The following is a 17298-nucleotide window of genomic DNA, read 5'->3' as shown; positions in this document are numbered from 1 at the left end:
CGATCCAATTCCTTATTTTTTGGTAAAATTTTATTTTAACCCCTTTATTTATTGTCAATTTCATATAAAATAGGGGGTTATGGATATTTTTTAGGGGTTTAAATGAAATTAGGGAGGGGGTCCCGGGCTCGGGCCTAGGACTGGTCCCAGGCTCGGGCCTTGGAGGAGGGACCAGCCTTAGGACCGATCCCTCCTCCTTAAGCCTGGGCTAGTTTTAGCCCAAGCCTTATAGGACCGGTCTTGGGTTCGGTTTTTTGGACCCAGGCAAAAATTCCCACCTCTAATTTACCCTCATATCTAAATAATATTTTATCAATTTTGATTTGTTTCCAAATATTTTTTTTTTTCAACGTTATATTAAATAGTCCAATTTTAAGGTTTTTTCCATGTACTCTCATTCTCACTGATGAAAACTCTTATAATTTTTTTTCATATAAAGTTATATTAATTTTCTTTAAATCTAAATAAACTTTCTTTCAGCGTTATATTAAATAGTCCAATTTTAAGGTTTGAATTGAAATATAACCAAGATTGAAAATTGTCTTAGAAAATAACCATCATCCTATTTTTGACACCTTTGGGACCAAATTACCCATTTGAACCAAATTACCCAAAAAACAAGTGTTTATCAATTTGTCACTAGGGTTATATATGAGCCAAGCCAAGCCGAACACCACAGTGCTCTAGCTCAACTTGTGAAAAATGTATCGAGCTGGAGCTTGAGCTGTATTTGAGCTCGACTCACTTACAAGTGGAGTTCTTATGTTTTGTCTGAAGCCAACCCATAAACACTCATGACTCACTCCTTTAATGGATTGCATTTTCTCTTTAACTCCTTTTTGTAACAATAGTTCAGCGGCGTTGGCTTCTTCTCATAACTTCACCTTTTAACTTTTAACTTCAACTTCATGCCTTCATCTTATATCTTCCACATGGTTATGATTTGTGCTCAATCGGGATGAAGTAGAAGAAGAAAAGAGAAAAGAAAAGAGAAGAAGAAGAATGTTAAAACTTGTTGTTGATTCGTGCTCAATTGGGAAGAAGAAGAAGAAGGAAAAAGGTGCTCAATTGGGGAGAAGAAGAAGAAGGAAAAAGAAGATGAAAAGAGTTGGCGTTTGAAGAATATGAAGCTAGGTTTACTGGAAAATTTTCAATTTTATATGCAAAATGGTAAAGTACATATACTCATAGTAATTTCAAAACTTGTATATGCCCCCTTGTTAAGCTTGGTAAGCTCGTGAGCCACTCGAGCCGAGGATCGAGGAGCTCGAGCTTGGCTCGACTAATCACTTGAGAGGCTCGAGCTTGAGCTCGGGTTGACAGATAGAAGGCTTTTGATCACTATTAGTGTATTTCTTTTGTGAAAATTGATTTTTTGTATTTTTATTTTTTCCATTTGATATCATATCAAGAAGAAAACAAAATGAAATTTATCAATTCAACAAATTTATTATTTCTACCAAATTTATTCACTCAATTTCATCGCAAACAATCACAAAATTTTCGGTTTCTTCACAGTATACCCACTGGACAACGACAATATGTTGCTCTAGAAACCGATCAACCATCCACTACAATCATCACTATTAATCAACCACTTGTTATCCATCAAATCCATTCAAAATTAAATCCAAACAACGATCGTCCATCCCAAAGGCAAATACCAAATGAAACTTACCTTTCTTTATGAAACCCAACATCAGTCTCCTCTTAAATCGCAAGCCACATCTTTCAATACAAAAAGCTTCAATTTTTGGTGAACGAAGATGAAGAAAACCCCATAATCATTTTCGTTTATGTTTGTTTTTTTTTTTTTTTTAATAGATTTGCTTGAATAGGATGAAGTTGAAGGTTTCAATTCAATGTGAATGAAATGGGGTTTATCAAGTTGACTTTGCCTTTATATAAAAGGGCAGTTGTGTCCATAAAGTTGTAAGAGGGTTATTGCTTGCAAAAGTTCTTGAAATGGGTTAGATTTCATTTCAAAACCTGAAAAAGGGTTAAATAATATAATTTCCCACTTTTCTATCGCCATTTTCTTATTCACTTTCTTACTTATCAAAGTCTCATCACCAACTAAAACTTCATCCATAAGGCTGTTAGTCGAATTGAGCAACTCTCAAGCCAGCTCGGCTCGAATAAAGCTCGTCCAGAGCTTGACTTGGTTAATGATGAGTCGACTTGTGAATGTAATCTAATCGAGTTTGGTCGGGGCTCGGCTCGGCTAGAAAGCCTTGCGAGCCGAAGCTGGCTTGCACACAAAGGGTTGTTTTAGAGGGTTTTTGAAACTATGGGGGATTAAAATTAATTTTTCATTACCTAATATTTGAAAAAATGAAAAATCTCCCCCCATTGTAAAAATTAGAAAAAACGCAATCTTCCCCTAAATTAGTAAATCCCTAAAAGCTAAAACGCAAAAATCACCCAAGTTTTCAAACGCCTCCGATTTATTCCCGCCGTCGTGTAGAGGCAAAAATCAGTAAATCCCCATTTTTCTCGCCATTGTGTTGCTGCAAACGACACATCCCCTAATCTCATAAGCTATCGTTATTCTCGTCGATGAGAGCAAGCAAGTCCCTGGAGAAAGTAAGCAGGTAGTGCTTTCGCGCATAGCAGGTCTCGTGTGCATGAATGTGTTGATTGCGCCTTTGTCTTTAATAAATCTCTCTTAGCTCTGCCAATTAGTAGGACTTCCTTCACTGAAAGCTTAGTAAAGTAGAGAGGAAAGAGGATGCACAACAAAGAGAAGCCAAGACCCATACCAAGGGGAGACCCAATAGCTAAGGGTGAAAGGGAGAATGGTGAAAGAGAACCACTTAGTCCAAAGGGAAGAAGACTAAAGACAACAAAAATGGGAGCGTAGAAGACCAGAGATGCCAAAAAAGAAAGGAAAGCAAAGCGGAGAGGACAAAAGCCAGCACACACTAAGCCAGGGTTTGAGCCTTAGGCAAGCCGGCTCAGCTCGGCTCGATAATAGCCTTATAATCATGCACCCATTCATTAAATATCTCCCAAAAAACCAAACATACATATTTTCTCTCCCACTAATCAAAGTTTTATCATCAAATATTAACCTAAAATTAATACAACTTAATTAAAATAAAGTCTCAATTTGTGAATCCTAAAAATTATTAAATTGAAGCTGAAAAAAAAATAATAATAAGCAAAATAAACAATAAATGGTGGTTGGACGTTGTGATTTGGCCAGACCCACCTAGATGCTTATTGACTTGTCTTGAGACCCTCACAGTGGCCAATTCTAGCCCTCGCTTAAGGGCTATACAATAACTAGCTTTGGATAGTTGAGAACTCGATCTCGGGCCATTGCTTGGCCCATTCGTGACAACTCAAATTTGGTTGTCCTGGGCAACTTCTTCCTTTTTTTTTTTTTTTTTGGGGGGGGGGGGGGTTGTGGAGGGGGACAGGAAGCTTAGAAGGGGGAAGAAGCTCACTCAACGAAACAGATTTTTCATTAGGAAATTTTTAGATTTTTTGTGTCGATCTAAATCTTCATAGATTTGTTTTATATAGTTGTGGAAGTCATCACGATGGAAAACATAGAAATTCATTCCAAAGAACTTTTCATGAAGATATTTCTATGACCAACTTATAGGGCTGTTAACGAGCCGAGCCGAGCCGAGCCAAGTTTTTGGCTTAACGAGCTCGGCTCGTAAAAAGAAAAAAAAAATTGGAGTCGAGTCCGAGTCAAGCCGAGCCTCTAATTTCTTGACTTAGCTCGACTCGTATAAAAAGAAAAAAAAATTCGAGGTGGCTCGCGAACCAAGTAAAAAACATACAATTTTTTTTTCAAAATTTGCTGTAGCTTTTCTCCTCCCACATTTATTACTCCTTCTTCTCTCTCTCTCTCTCATTTATTACTCTCTCTTTCACTTCTTTCCTCTCTAATTTATTATTGATTTGATTTGCCTTCTTTTCTCTCTTCAGACCAATGTTTTAAAACCTGGTGCGACCCGATCGGTTTAACCAGTTCGACTGGGACCCGGCCACTGAGCTAGGCCAGGCAGACTTACAAACTGGGAATATTAATCTACCTAGTTTGACCCGCGGTTGGACCGGTTTACTATAGCAATCCACCGGTCCAACCGCTTTTGGAAGAAAACCGAGTAAACTTTTATACCCGATTTTCAATTCCAAAAAGTGAGTTTCTTTTCTGCTTTTCCCCAGTTTTTCATTCCTTGTCAAGCCTTAACTCATATTTTCTCTCTTCCATTGTCGATCTCTTCATTTCATCTTCATTTCAACTCGTTACTTCTTCATATTTTTACTTCAGGCTGCTGGGTTTTTGTGAGGAGGCTATTAATTTTTGCGATTTTGGTCGATTTTGCGATTTGAATGAAGGAGGTTGCCGGGTTCTTTTTTATTTGAATGGAGTAAGCTGTTGGGATTTTTCGATTTGGTTAAGTGATTTGAATGGAGGAGGTTGCTTGGTTCTTTGAGAGGAGGCTGTTAGTTTTTGGCTTTTTGCTATTTGGATCGATTTTGCGATTTGAATGGAGGAGATGGCTGGGTTTTTTTCGACTTGAATGGAGGAGATTGCTGGGTTTTTTTTATTTGAATAGAGGAGATTGCTGGGTTTTTTCGATTTGAATGGAGTAGGTTGCTGGGTTTTGCGATTTCGGTCGATTTTGGGATTTGAATGGAGAAGGTTGCTGGGTTTTTGGGAGGAGGCTGTGGGTTTTTGCTATTTAGATTGATTTTGCAATTTAAATGGAGGAGATTGCTCGGTTTCTTTTATTTGAATGGAGTAAATGGATGCTCTTGGGTTTTGGGATTTAGATTGATTTTGGGATTTGGGTCGATTTTGAGATTTGAATGGAGAAGGTTGCTGGGTTTTTGGGAAGAGGCTGTTGGTTTTTGCTATTTAGATTGATTTTGCAATTTAAATGGAGGATATTGCTAGGTTTCTTTTATTTAAATGGGTTTTTTCGATTTGAATGGAGTAGGTTGTTGGGTTTTTGCGATTTGGGTCGATTTTGGGAGGAGGCTGCTGGTTTTTGCGATTAGAATGCAGTAGGCTGCTGTTTGTTTTATTGTGAGGGAGTTGGATTATGAGAAGGAGGAAGAAGCAGCCATAGTTTCAGAGAAGACTGATTGTTTTATTTTAGGATTTATAATTTTCAAAGTCATGTTGACGTCAGCACCGGTCTAACTCACCGGTTAAACTGGTTCAACCACCCAACCCGAGACACGGTCCCTTGGCCGGTTTTTACCTCGGATCGGGTATTAAAACATTGCTTCAGACTCCAATGGCAATGGTTCACGTTTCTCTCTTTTTTTTTTTCTTTTCTCCCTGTTTCCCTTGCTCTCTCTAGTCTCCACAACTATGAAGTTATTCTCTTCCTCTTCTCTTTTGTTACTTATTAGTTATTACTCTTTGCTTTCTCTTATTTCTCTCTCTAGTGACGTCAGTTTCTCCTATTTTCTCTTTCTTTCCTTCTCTCTCATTTTTTCTTATTTTCTCTTTCTTTCATTCATTCGTTCTCCTTATTTCCCCGACACTCTCTAGTCTCCACCATCTCTGATTTCTTTCCTTCTTTTTTCTCCTTGTTCTCCTGCACTCTCCATCAAATCTGATGCCGATTGCCTAAAATGGTTTGGTTTAGTTTGATTTTAGTCGCGTTTTTAGGGATTTTAACACCGGAGTGTTCTTTGTCATTTTTGCAAACTTTTTATTTTAAAATTTTTAGTTTAATCCCTTATACTTAATAAAACTCCTAAAACGCCCCTAATAATTCAATTCTGACTCGACTCGCAAGCCTAACGAGCCAAGTCGAGGCAGGCTCGAACTCGACTTGTGCTCTCTCATGAATCAAGCCAAGCTAGCTAGATTTCAGATGAGACGAGCCGTTAACGAGCTGTACTCGAGCCGAATTGAGTCGGCTTGCCCTGTTGAACAGCCCTACGGCAACTTATGACTAACTTAAGTTGGTCAAGGACTCATGAGTTTGTCAAAGAAATATCGTCCTAGAAAGTGTTTGGAATGATTTTTTTTTTTTTTTTTTTTAACATTTTGCAATAAATTTTGTAACTGTTTACGAAACATTGATGAGAGCTGTCATAAGTAGTTACAAAAGTTAACTTTTTCTGACAAAATATATTTATGCTAATATGATTAAATAATGCATGGGTACAAGTAATCTAAATCATAGGATGTGAAAGGCGTGTGACGAAGTTGATAAATCTTTTACATCTTAGTTGACGTTATTATTATTATTATTATTTTTTAATTAAATGTATTTATATATAAATTTTATAAGTTTTAAAAAATTTTATATTGTCAAATTTATGAAAATTAAAACAAAATACATAACTTATAAAGGCTTGTCGAAACTGGAATTATGCAAAATTAAAAAGGGTATTATTAACAAAAAGAAAATTATTATTGATTAAGATATTTTAATATTAAGATGAAAGCCAAATATATTAGCTTTTTACTTTATCTAATAATCAGATATATAAAAAAAAAAAAAATTTAAAATATCTTAATCTATTAAAATTAGTTACATTAAGTCTTAAAGATAAATAAACAAATATGCCCTTAGTCTTAAGACAAGACAACTTAATCGTTAATTAACTTCCAAGTGATTATTGAAATATATCTGTTCAATAGTAACTCTCCATAGTCTATAAATAAGACATGAACAGACTTTAGAATCTCGTTCAATTTCTCTCATAGTTACGAAATAATATTAGTGAATTTTGTAATGATTTTATAACACACACACACAAATATATAATGCATTAATATAATCAAGATTTTGTTTATTACTTATCTTTTAATATAGATTTTAAATATAGATTTGGGTAATATTATACGCACAACCATATCTAACAAACTTTCTCTTTAATGTGACAATTCATAATTAGTCTGTTCGTAAATACGTTATGTTTGTTCACTATGGGTTCTATATATCTATTTGTGAACTACCGCATCGCAATTATGAGCGAAAATTTGTAAGATTTAATTGTGACCTAATCTTTATCCTAAACGATTTTTGTCACAAAAAACGTTTATTTTCTAAATTATGGTTTATTCATGATCTTTGATCTATAATAATATCAATGGATTAAAAATTACTTAATTGATATTAAAAATAACTAATTCTAACTTTTACATTGAATAAAAAAAACATGGATTTGAATAAAAAATTTTATATTACAATATTCTCACCCTTTATTTTATCCATACATGTAATAGGACCCATTTAATTCATGACCGCTTAAACTTCCGTAAATTAATCAGGGTAGGCAATTCTTGTACCCCGGCTCCCACCATTTCTCATGAACGACGTCTAAAGCATATGATGAAGTAGTGGCGGGAATCAGCCACTAGAAGAAAACAAAATAATTTACCAATTCAACCGCCCCTCCATTTGCCACGTGTTCCCACAACGGCCGGATACTTTGTTTCTTCCACTCTCAAACCAACAGCAAGTTCTCTTCACAAAACAACAAAAATATTCAACTCAAATTCAATCTATTACTCCCACTATTACTTCACTCCACTAATTCTCATTTACAAACTCACACGCACACCTACCCTCTCTTCAATCCATCTCCTCCGGTTCCAAAGCCTGCGGTTCCGCCAATGGACGCGGCACCTCAGCTCGTCTACTGCGGAGTCGAGACCGGCCGATTTTCGGCGCGCGGTAACCGATCCTTTAGTAACAGAATTCCGGTTCGGAGGCGGACGAGACCTGTTCTGGCCGTCGCGACTGAACCGAAACCTACACAAAACGGACCGGCGAAGTCCTCGCAGCCGCCAACGTCCAGAACTGTCAATGGAAATTCAAGATCGCCTCCGTTAAAAACGGTTAATGGAAAAACTGTCAACGGAGCTTCCATGGTAAATTGAGCTAGTCATTGTTTTAGAATTTAGAATTTTGTTACTGAACTATTTTAATTTTTCTTGATTTGTTTGTACTGTTGAGTTTTGGAGAACTTGTTAATCGTGTGTTGAACTATTTTAATTTTTCTTGATTTGTTTGTACTGTTGAGTTTTGGAGAACTTGTTAATCGTGTGTTGAATTAATTCAACTCTTTGCTTGGTTTTTTGTAAAATGAAAATATTAACTTGAATTACATGGTTAAATTATTGTATTGATTTTTTTATTATCGTTATTAATTTTGGACTTTTCTTTTCTTTTCCTTTTTTTTTTTTTTTTTTTTAATGGTAGAGGATGGGGGAGGTTTCGCAGGAAATCAAGAGAGTGAGGGCACAAATGGAAGAAAATGAAGAGTTGGCAATACTAATGAAAGGACTTCGGGGTCAAAATCTGAGTGATTCTCAGTTTGCTGATGACAATATTCAGCTTCGCCTTGTTGAGGTAATATAATTTAGTTACTGGAAATCAGCACATTTAATGGGTTGAGATGAGTAAGTAATGAGGTTCTTTTTGGTTATAGTGTTGGACATTCCATCTCCGTGGTTTCATACTTGAGTGGAAATGATGAAAACGTGGTGGAAAAATGTTTAGCATCTTGAAGTGCTCGAAGATGAAGCTTTCTTTATAATTAGGATGTTACTTTCAGGATAATAGTGTGGACATATTGAAAAATTTAAAATTCGCTTTAGCAGGGGGTTACGAAGTGAGTTTATATCTACGAATTACAGCATTCATCTGATTCTCTGAAATCTGGGTGAAATATGTTCACTAGTGTAATATTAATACTTTGGAAACAACTAGAGAAGAAGAGTTTATTAATAATAGTAGAGTCTTGGTGCAAATATAACCATATAGGAGTGCTATCAGTTGCATTAGCCATAACTGATTTACCCTTTTACTTGTTAAGCTGTTTCAGGATTTCATATGCCTGTTCAGGATGGTCAGCCATTTTTTTTTTTTAAGGATTTCATATGCCTTTTCTTGTTTTGAAGCCTTTCCTGTTTACCTTTTTAGTTGTTATGCTGTTTCAACACTAAACTGTTGATATTATGTGCTGTTATTTGCTTCTGTAGGTAAATGAAAGCAGTGAGTTTTTGCCATTGGTGTATGATCCTGCTAGCATCTCTGCTTATTGGGGGAAACGACCACGTGCTGTTGCAACACGAGTTGTCCAGTTATTATCTGTAGCTGGGGGTTTTCTCTCACGTATTGCCATGGATATTGTGAACAAGAAAGTCAAAGAGGTGACCTTGATGCCCTGTGATCAATGATCATTGAATTGTTTGCTATAGCCATTTGCATGTGATCAATGATCATTGAACTGTTCAGGAAACTTTTTGTTCTTCTTTAATCAAATAAATGTTACTGCCATATTAACATTTGAGACAAGTAATTTAAATTTTTTATTAGTTCTCTCTTTCTCTCTCTCAAAATTACTATTTTTAAATTCTTTCCCCTCTAACTTCATTAGAAAATCCACTCTTAGAATTTCTACTTACTCTCATACATTTTTCTAGGGTGTTGTCATCTACAGAACCGCATGAATATTATTTTGAGGTTGCGAAGCATTTCATTTGTTCTCTTCTTCGAAATTCAGAAATCTTGCTTGAAGGAATTATATATAATATTGCTGTGGAAGCCAGCTTTTATGGTTTGAAATTGCTATAACTGTCTGTGGAAGCAGCATAATATATGCTCTAAAGCTCCTGCATGCACAGTTCTCCATGTATGGAGTATGTAACTGTTGCAAATTTTGAGTTAGGCTTTCCTAGAAACATGCATATATTAGTTTAAAAATGTTTCTGGTTGATGTTCAAGTGTTAAAGTGAACCTATTTATTTTCTGGCTGATTCATTTCTTTATTTATCTTTCAATCAGAATGAAGTTGCTAGAGCTATTGAATTAAGGGATATTGTTACTTCGTTGGGTCCAGCATATATAAAACTTGGGCAAGCACTTAGTATTCGACCAGATATATTGTCACCTGTTGCGATGTCTGAGCTGCAAAAGCTGTGTGACAAGGTAGAGTACTTGACATTTCTTCTTTTTCTTCCTTTTTCATTTTCAGTGCAGCTTAAGATGGATGCATGGAATGTTTTATCAATAAATTTTTACTCTTGCTCTTACATTTGCGTATGGGGCTAGAGGAGGGAAAATAGGAAATATTGCAAACACCACTGCAATGATTTTAACAACAATAAACGTCTCTATCTCTTTTTTTTTTTTTTTTTTTTCTGGGAAAATTCTTCTAGACTTAATGTTAACTTTAATAGTTAATTTGTAGTGCCTTGATATTTATGCAAAGAATGTCTTTCTGCACCATCAAAGTCTTTTGAGGATCTTACCCCATTATGATTCATGGGTTGTTAAATCATTCTGCACTATCTTGATCTCTGAGCACTTGTTGAGATCTATAAACATAATAACATCTTAACAAAAAGCGTTACAGACAATTCTTGAAAAGAAAAAAAAAAGTATAGAAGTGTTTATCATTACTATTGCATGTGAATTTCGCCTTCATCTTGGCACTATATTTAGTTTAGGTCACTGATGGCTGATATATCTGTTTGATTGTACATGAAGGTTCCTTCATTTCCAGATGATGTAGCAATGGCTCTTATTGAGGAGGAGCTTGGTCAGCCTTGGCATGAAATCTATTCTGAACTTTCTTCTTCCCCTATTGCTGCTGGTAGGCTAGATTGTGGTCATGTGCATATATTATTAGATTTTGATTTCTTTTAAGAAAAAATAAATAAACTCATATGATTAGATTTTGATTTCTGTGAAGAAAAAATAATAAAATTGGCTTTGTTTACTAGTTTCAGTATTTCAGTGGTCCAAAATTTATTCACTCTTTTCTGGATATGATGGCAGCGTCTCTAGGACAGGTATATAAGGGCCGGCTAAAGGAAAATGGGGATTTGGTGGCTGTCAAAGTGCAGAGGCCTTTTGTCCTTGAGACGGTGACAGTTGATTTGTTCATCATACGAAACCTGGGTTTGGTTCTACGGAAGTTTCCTCAGGTGTTTTTATAGATAATAGACTAATTGTTCTTATTTATAAAAAGAAAATGAAAAAGTATACTAATAGCCACAATAATTTTTACAAGGGGTATTCGTTTCTTTTGGAAGGGGCACTCTTATTTTATAGTGTCACTAATGATATGTACCTTTTATTTCCTCTCCTCCTTTCCCCCTTTTTCTTCTTTTCAGATCTCCTTTGATGTGGTTGGACTGGTTGATGAATGGGCTGCTCGTTTTTTTGAGGAGCTAGATTATATCAATGAGGGTGAAAATGGAACAAAATTTGCAGAAATGATGAGGAAAGATCTTCCCCAGGTGAGTTTGGTGACTTTTAAGATGGTTGCTTTATCATGTCTGGGAGGCTTATGTTGTTTTTCACTCCCAGTCTTGTTTTAGTCCTTGTTGATATAAATTAATCGTGCAGTTAGATTCTGGAAGATTCTGTTTCCTATAAAAATAAAATAAAATTCTGGAAGATTCTATTCATAGTAAAGTTACCACCAAACTAACTGTCAAAAACATGTGCAACTACAAATGTGTTACTTACCAGGCCCTTACTCTTTTGGCATCTTTGATATTGTACTACATTATTATAGTTCCCCAGCCTTTTCAACATTGGAATTAAATTATCATTTGTTGTTTGATGATAGCGGATGCTTTTTTACTACTTTGTTATACTTCCCCAGCCTTTTCAATTGGATTTAAATAATCATTTGTTGTTTGACGATAGTGGATGATGCAATTTGTGTATGATGTTGTTGTGTTAGCATAGATTAATTGTGAAATCAAAGATATATTGAATGGATCTTTGTTGATCTTAATTGATATTGTGTCTGTGAGAGATGTCCTGTTATCCTCCCTTAATCTCTCTATTCCAGGTGGTTGTACCTAAGACCTATGAAAAGTATACTGCAAGAAAAGTTCTTACCACTAGCTGGGTGGAAGGAGAAAAGTTGTCACAAAGTAAAGAAAGTGATGTTGGAGAACTGGTTAATGTTGGTGTCATATGCTACCTTAAGCAGGTACCTCCTTATCTACACTTTGTGCTAACTTACTACTTTGGTGGTACATTGGAAATATATCCTGTTCTGCCTATGTACTAGAAAAAAAAAATTATTTCTTTTATGTTACTCATGCTTCATGCTGAGCATGACTTCCTTGTAGTTTTCACTCATTTTTTTCCTTATTTCTCCCTTACACACATGGTGATGCTTATGCTTACTTTTGTTCTGAATTGTGACTGTTAAATGGTTGTTCAATCTGGAAATAATCACTTCAGAAAACACACAGAGGAGGTGAGTAGTATAACTCATCAAAGTATTGCAGTAATCACTGTATCATATGGATGACTTAGAGTTACAAGCTTATTATGTGGTTAACATATTATATTTAGTGCTTCTAAGTGCAACTAACTTATTCTATCCAGTACCTGGATGCTAGGCTACACTGAGCTTCCTTATGTTTTATGTAATTTTTTACTCTACCATGGACAAACACCTGATGACATTCTTTAATTTTTCTGTTTAAATTACAGTTACTTGATACTGGATTTTTCCATGCTGATCCGCATCCTGGAAATTTGATCCGTACTCCAGATGGGAAGCTAGCCATACTTGACTTTGGTAACAATCTACTCCATAATTGTATTGGGTGAAGATCATCCACTTATCTGTATCTGTTTGTCCATTCTGAATCTATTAGATTACATATATTAAACATTAGGAAGACGCCTGTCACCTTTCTCCCATTTAAACTAGACGGTTTTCTTCTTCTTCTTCTTCTTCTTCTTCATCTTCTTGCTTTTTTTTTTTTTTTTTTTTTGGTTCTTTGATTCCTGTTTCCTATATTTTATAAGCAGCAAAGCATCTAGTAATTGTACTAGTGTTGCAGCTATGAACAGATAGAGATTATTTATTCTATTTTTTGACTGGTTCGGCTCATTTCTATGAATAAAATGCTTTGTATTGAGATCATATAGAAAGAAATTTTCTAACACAAAAACATTAGGCCTGGGTGTACAATTTTTTTATTTTTTTTAATTTTTAATGTCAGAGCTGTGGTTGATTTTGAATAAGGGAACCCAATCTTTGTTATTTCTGTCCTTTATCCTTTCTCTTTCTGCATTTTCTCTTTTCTTTGTTTCTTTTCTCTCTCTGTTTTTCTAATTTCTGCTGTTTCCTTTTTCCATATCTTGTTCTCTCTCATTATCTTTTTTTTCTTGTCCAAAAACACCTGGAATTTAGTCTGGTTTCATGAATGCTTTGAATTCAGAATTTGGTGTGTATCTGACCAATAAGAGAAGCATGTCCTCTCGGAATACTGACGTTGTCGCATGATCAACTTGATGCAACAATAAGAAAAAAATTAGTGTGTTTGAGGATCATTATTTATTATGGATGTTGCTTTCCAATGAGCAACTGTGAGTAGGTTTCCTTAATGAATGATTTTATTTTAGGTATCTTTTTAGAGCAATTACCTTGAAATATGCTAGTCTATGTATTTGCATTTCCCCTACAAGCCAAAGCTCTCCATTGGCCCCATGATACTGCATTGGTTTGCATCTAAGGCTATGAAAAATCGAACAATTTCATTTTCTTTACCTGTCATTAAGAACCATTGAACTAGATTCTGAAGTACACTTTTGGTATTACAGGTCTAGTCACAAAACTGACTGATGATCAGAAGTATGGAATGATTGAAGCAATTGCCCACCTTATTCATCGGGATTATGGAGCTATAGTCAAAGATTTTGTCAAACTTGATTTCATCCCGGAGGGAGTTAATTTGGAACCCATCTTGCCCGTCCTGGCTAAGGTTTTTGATCAGGCACTTGAAGGTGGAGGAGCCAAAAATATTAATTTTCAGGAGCTGGCATCGGATTTGGCACAAATAACATTTGATTATCCCTTTAGGATACCACCTTATTTTGCTCTCATAATTAGGGCAATAGGAGTACTGGAAGGTATTGCTTTGGTGGGGAATCCTGAATTTGCCATTGTAGATGAAGCATATCCATATATTGCCCAGGTACGAATATTTAGTGGTTCTGTATGAAGATTTGTAGGCATTTTTTAAATCTTAATAAACATAAGACATGCATATGGTTCATTAAATAGCCCTTCTGCATTTTGATAGGGCAATGATTTCTTGTACCTCAATTTTAATGGTTTAATGCAAGACAGTTGTTGAAATGGTGTACAAGTTAATATGAACAAAACCCCAATTGAGAATTGAACAGAAAATTTACTTCTGACATTTTTAGAAAGAATTGAATCTGAGATACTGTTTACGGAGCTCTAAATCATTGAATCATTGCAACTTTAAGATAAATCAACTGATATCATTTTTATTGAAAAATTTGTTGCAATTTCTATGATAAATATAATTTATTTTAGGGTTCATTTCAAATTTTCTCTTTTGGAGGCCTTAGACCAGGTTGTCAGTGTTCTGAGAAATTTAGGAACTTAGTGGCTGATTAGTCTAAAAGTGTAATTTTTATATGCCATTAAGATTGGATAATGGGCTGCATGAGTTTGTGAAAACTAATGAATGGTTTAACACATTTGTAGACCAGTTTTCGTTGTTAGGTAATATTCTATTACAACAGTTCTGGTTGGCTATTCAGTGTATTCACTATTTTGCTGTTCAGATTATCTTAATTTATAATGATGCTTTCTCTTTATGACCTCTACACATGGTATAAACTGAGGTTTGTTTTGTTTTTTTTTTTTTTTTTTTAATTTCCTTCTACTGTTAGAGGCTCCTCACTGATGAATCCCCTCGGCTGCGTAATGCCTTACGTTACACTATATATGGGAAGTCAGGTGTTTTTGATGCTGAAAGATTCATTGATGTCATGCAAGCATTCGAGAATTTCATCACTGCAGCCAAAAGTGGAGGTGGAGAGGGTTTAAATGGGGATATGGCTGAACTTGGCCTTTTGCAAAGTCAAACAAGTTACTTTGTTCCCGCATTTTCATCAAGTGCATCTCAACAAACACAGCCAGTTCAAACAAGGGCAGCTTTAGCTTTTCTGCTGTCTGGCAAAGGGAATTTTTTCCGAGAATTTCTTCTGGATGAGGTAATTCTAGATCCAACTTACAGGATGAGGAGACTGTTTTGTCATTGAATGTATGACATTTACTTCAGCATCTTTCTATTCTATTTTGATTAGGATTTAGTTTTTAAGCCTGTAAATAAAGGCCTCTTTCATTATTGTTATTTTGCTTGATTAAATGATTATAGAATAAACTCTTGATTCTCTCCCTCTAAATTTTCCTTTCTTAATCTCTTTTTCTCCTTCTCTTTCCTGTGTCTTTCTTTTCCTTTTCTATCTCTTCTTTCTTGTCTTTTCTACTTCTTCTTTCTTCTCCTACATCAGGTTCACAATTTGAGTAACATTTGTATTCACATTGGTATTCTCTAAGCCTGATTATTTTTGGGTATCTAATTGTTGCTTTTGGCATGCAAAGCAGATTGTAAAAGGCATTGATGCAGTTACAAGAGAACAGCTAGTACAAATAATGGCTGTCCTGGGAATTGGAAATGCCACCCCAGTTTTTAGCATGGTTCCTGCTTTTGGACCATTTAAGCCAGCGGCGCTTTTACCCACAATAACCGAGGAGGACAAAATTATATTGAATAATGTCCAAAAAATTGTTCAGTTCTTAACTGCAGGAAGCTCAATATCAAGGACTTCAAATCAGGTAACCAAAATTTTGCACTTAGACTATTACTGGGCTCCTCTGTGAAGTAGGAGCCTTTAGTCTTTCAAACAATGTTGTTATTGCTGTTTTCAGCTCAGTGTGCATGTATGATTTTCCTTTCTTGAATTGGGTTTGGTGTTAAGAGTCATGCATGACAATGCAAGCTACACTCTTTGTGAAAATGTTTTCAGGTAGTTTTTTTTTTTTTTCTTTTTTGTCCATAACAATTGTGGTCAAATTAAGAAGGAAGTTTTCATTATGTGTATACATTACATAAATTAGCAACTGTAAAGTTCTTTAACTAGAAACTTTTGCTGAACCATTTCGTGGATCTGCTCTAAGTTGGCAGAATTCTCAAGTGAGCCTGAACTTATGAATCGACATATTTAGTTAGCTCCATACATGGCTCTATGGGCTGTGAGGGAAACATGCAATGAATATTTTCTGAAAAGCTTTTCTGTGAGTTTGAGAAAATAATTTCCTCTTTGTTGGGTCTCGCCCTCTTTCTATAATATTTTTTCATATATTATTCTTAATTTCCCTTGAAAATGGTTCTGAGGGGAAGCTACAAGTAGGGTGTCTGGTATAAATTTTGGTTCATAGCTGCCTGATTTCGTCTCGGTAATTTGGGGGTTGCTTCTGTGTAATTGAAGTTGTTTGTGTTTATAAAAATTTGCCCCTTTTTGTATTCTATATACATGTTACTTCTAAGATTTTCTGTAACTCAAAAATAGCTGTTGGATCAGTTTGTACATTTAATGACTTGCCGATGTAAAGTTAGCTCATAGTTTCCCTTTCTGAAAGATGGAACATGATTTCTTATATTTTCTTTCTCTTGTTTGTGGGCTTCAACAGGGTATAGATGTCGCTAGGGTTATCCAAGAGCTGCTTCCAGTGTTGCCAAGCATCTCAGCCACAATCCTCCCTGAAATCATCAGTCGACTGTCTTCCCGGGTGTTAGCACGCATAGTTCGAGATTCGTTTTTGTAAGCAAGTTTATACTACAGCCTAACTGCTTCAAGTGGGTACACTCCAATTGTTTATACAGAATCCTTGTATGAGCACCACATCATTAATCTAACATGTCTTATTACATACTACTCAATGAGACACCAGATATCAACCCAAATCTATCTGGATTAAGATACTGTAAACTTTATCATTGAATGTAAATGTAAAATGAGGCTGGATGTTCTCTTTGATAAAAAAAAAAAAAACAAAAAATTTAATGAAAGTGATGCAAATGATCCCTTTAATATTCTCTTTCTACAGCTTCTCTCTTGGTTCATATTTCTATTAAAAAGCCTACGTAAGTTCATGTACCAAGGATGGAGCATTTGCTGTTTATGCAGAAATGAGCAAGAGATGCTGTTGCCTTTTAGGACAGGAGATTATGATCAATCTCAACTTCTTTTTTTTTTTTTTTAAATGAAGAAACATTATTTTTTTTTATTTAGTTATTGTTTGAAAAAAAGAGAGAAATCATGATATCTGGAAAATTTATTAAAAAAGTGAGGGAAAAATTGTAACACATTAGGGGAGGGGGCAAAGAAATCTCTATTTATAAAGTTAATAATATATTAAAAGAATGCAAAAACGAAATCCATAAATCGAATCATATTAATTATTAGAGAAAAATCTTAAATTAAATAAATAGGTAAA

General features: G+C 35.1%; 1 protein-coding gene across 2 annotated transcripts; it reads left to right on the top strand.

The window, feature by feature from the left end:
• The first annotated feature begins 7459 nt into the window (after window positions 1-7459).
• LOC116143045 (uncharacterized protein sll0005) lies at window positions 7460-16730 on the top strand. 2 transcript variants are annotated; one of them, XM_031428468.1, is made up of 13 exons: window positions 7460-7867; window positions 8220-8348; window positions 8981-9151; window positions 9786-9929; window positions 10491-10596; window positions 10782-10930; window positions 11120-11245; window positions 11809-11952; window positions 12465-12552; window positions 13584-13957; window positions 14688-15011; window positions 15406-15636; window positions 16492-16730. In XM_031428468.1, the coding sequence occupies exons 1-13, from the start codon at window positions 7610-7612 to the stop codon at window positions 16624-16626; spliced, it is 2379 nt and encodes a 792-aa protein (XP_031284328.1). In that variant the 5' UTR covers window positions 7460-7609; the 3' UTR covers window positions 16627-16730. The 2 variants fall into 2 exon arrangements, with proteins under 2 accessions (XP_031284328.1, XP_031284327.1); XM_031428467.1 differs by having other exon boundaries at window positions 7461-7867; window positions 8199-8348.
• Window positions 16731-17298: the final 568 nt, after the last annotated feature.

The sequence above is a fragment of the Pistacia vera genome, unplaced genomic scaffold (genome assembly GCF_008641045.1).
Source record: "Pistacia vera cultivar Batoury unplaced genomic scaffold, PisVer_v2 Contig425, whole genome shotgun sequence".
NCBI lineage: Eukaryota > Viridiplantae > Streptophyta > Magnoliopsida > Sapindales > Anacardiaceae > Pistacia > Pistacia vera.
This window is presented reverse-complemented; position numbering and strand designations above follow the sequence as displayed.

Excerpts from the sequence above, each read along its gene's own strand:
- LOC116143045 (XM_031428467.1), top strand. The coding sequence starts at position 7,610 with ATGGACGCGGCACCTCAGCTCGTCTACTGCGGAGTCGAGACCGGCCGA. Across the intron at positions 9,152-9,785 it reads TGAACAAGAAAGTCAAAGAG|AATGAAGTTGCTAGAGCTAT; the intron begins GTGACCTTGATG and ends TCTTTCAATCAG. Across the intron at positions 10,597-10,781 it reads TTCTTCCCCTATTGCTGCTG|CGTCTCTAGGACAGGTATAT; the intron begins GTAGGCTAGATT and ends ATATGATGGCAG.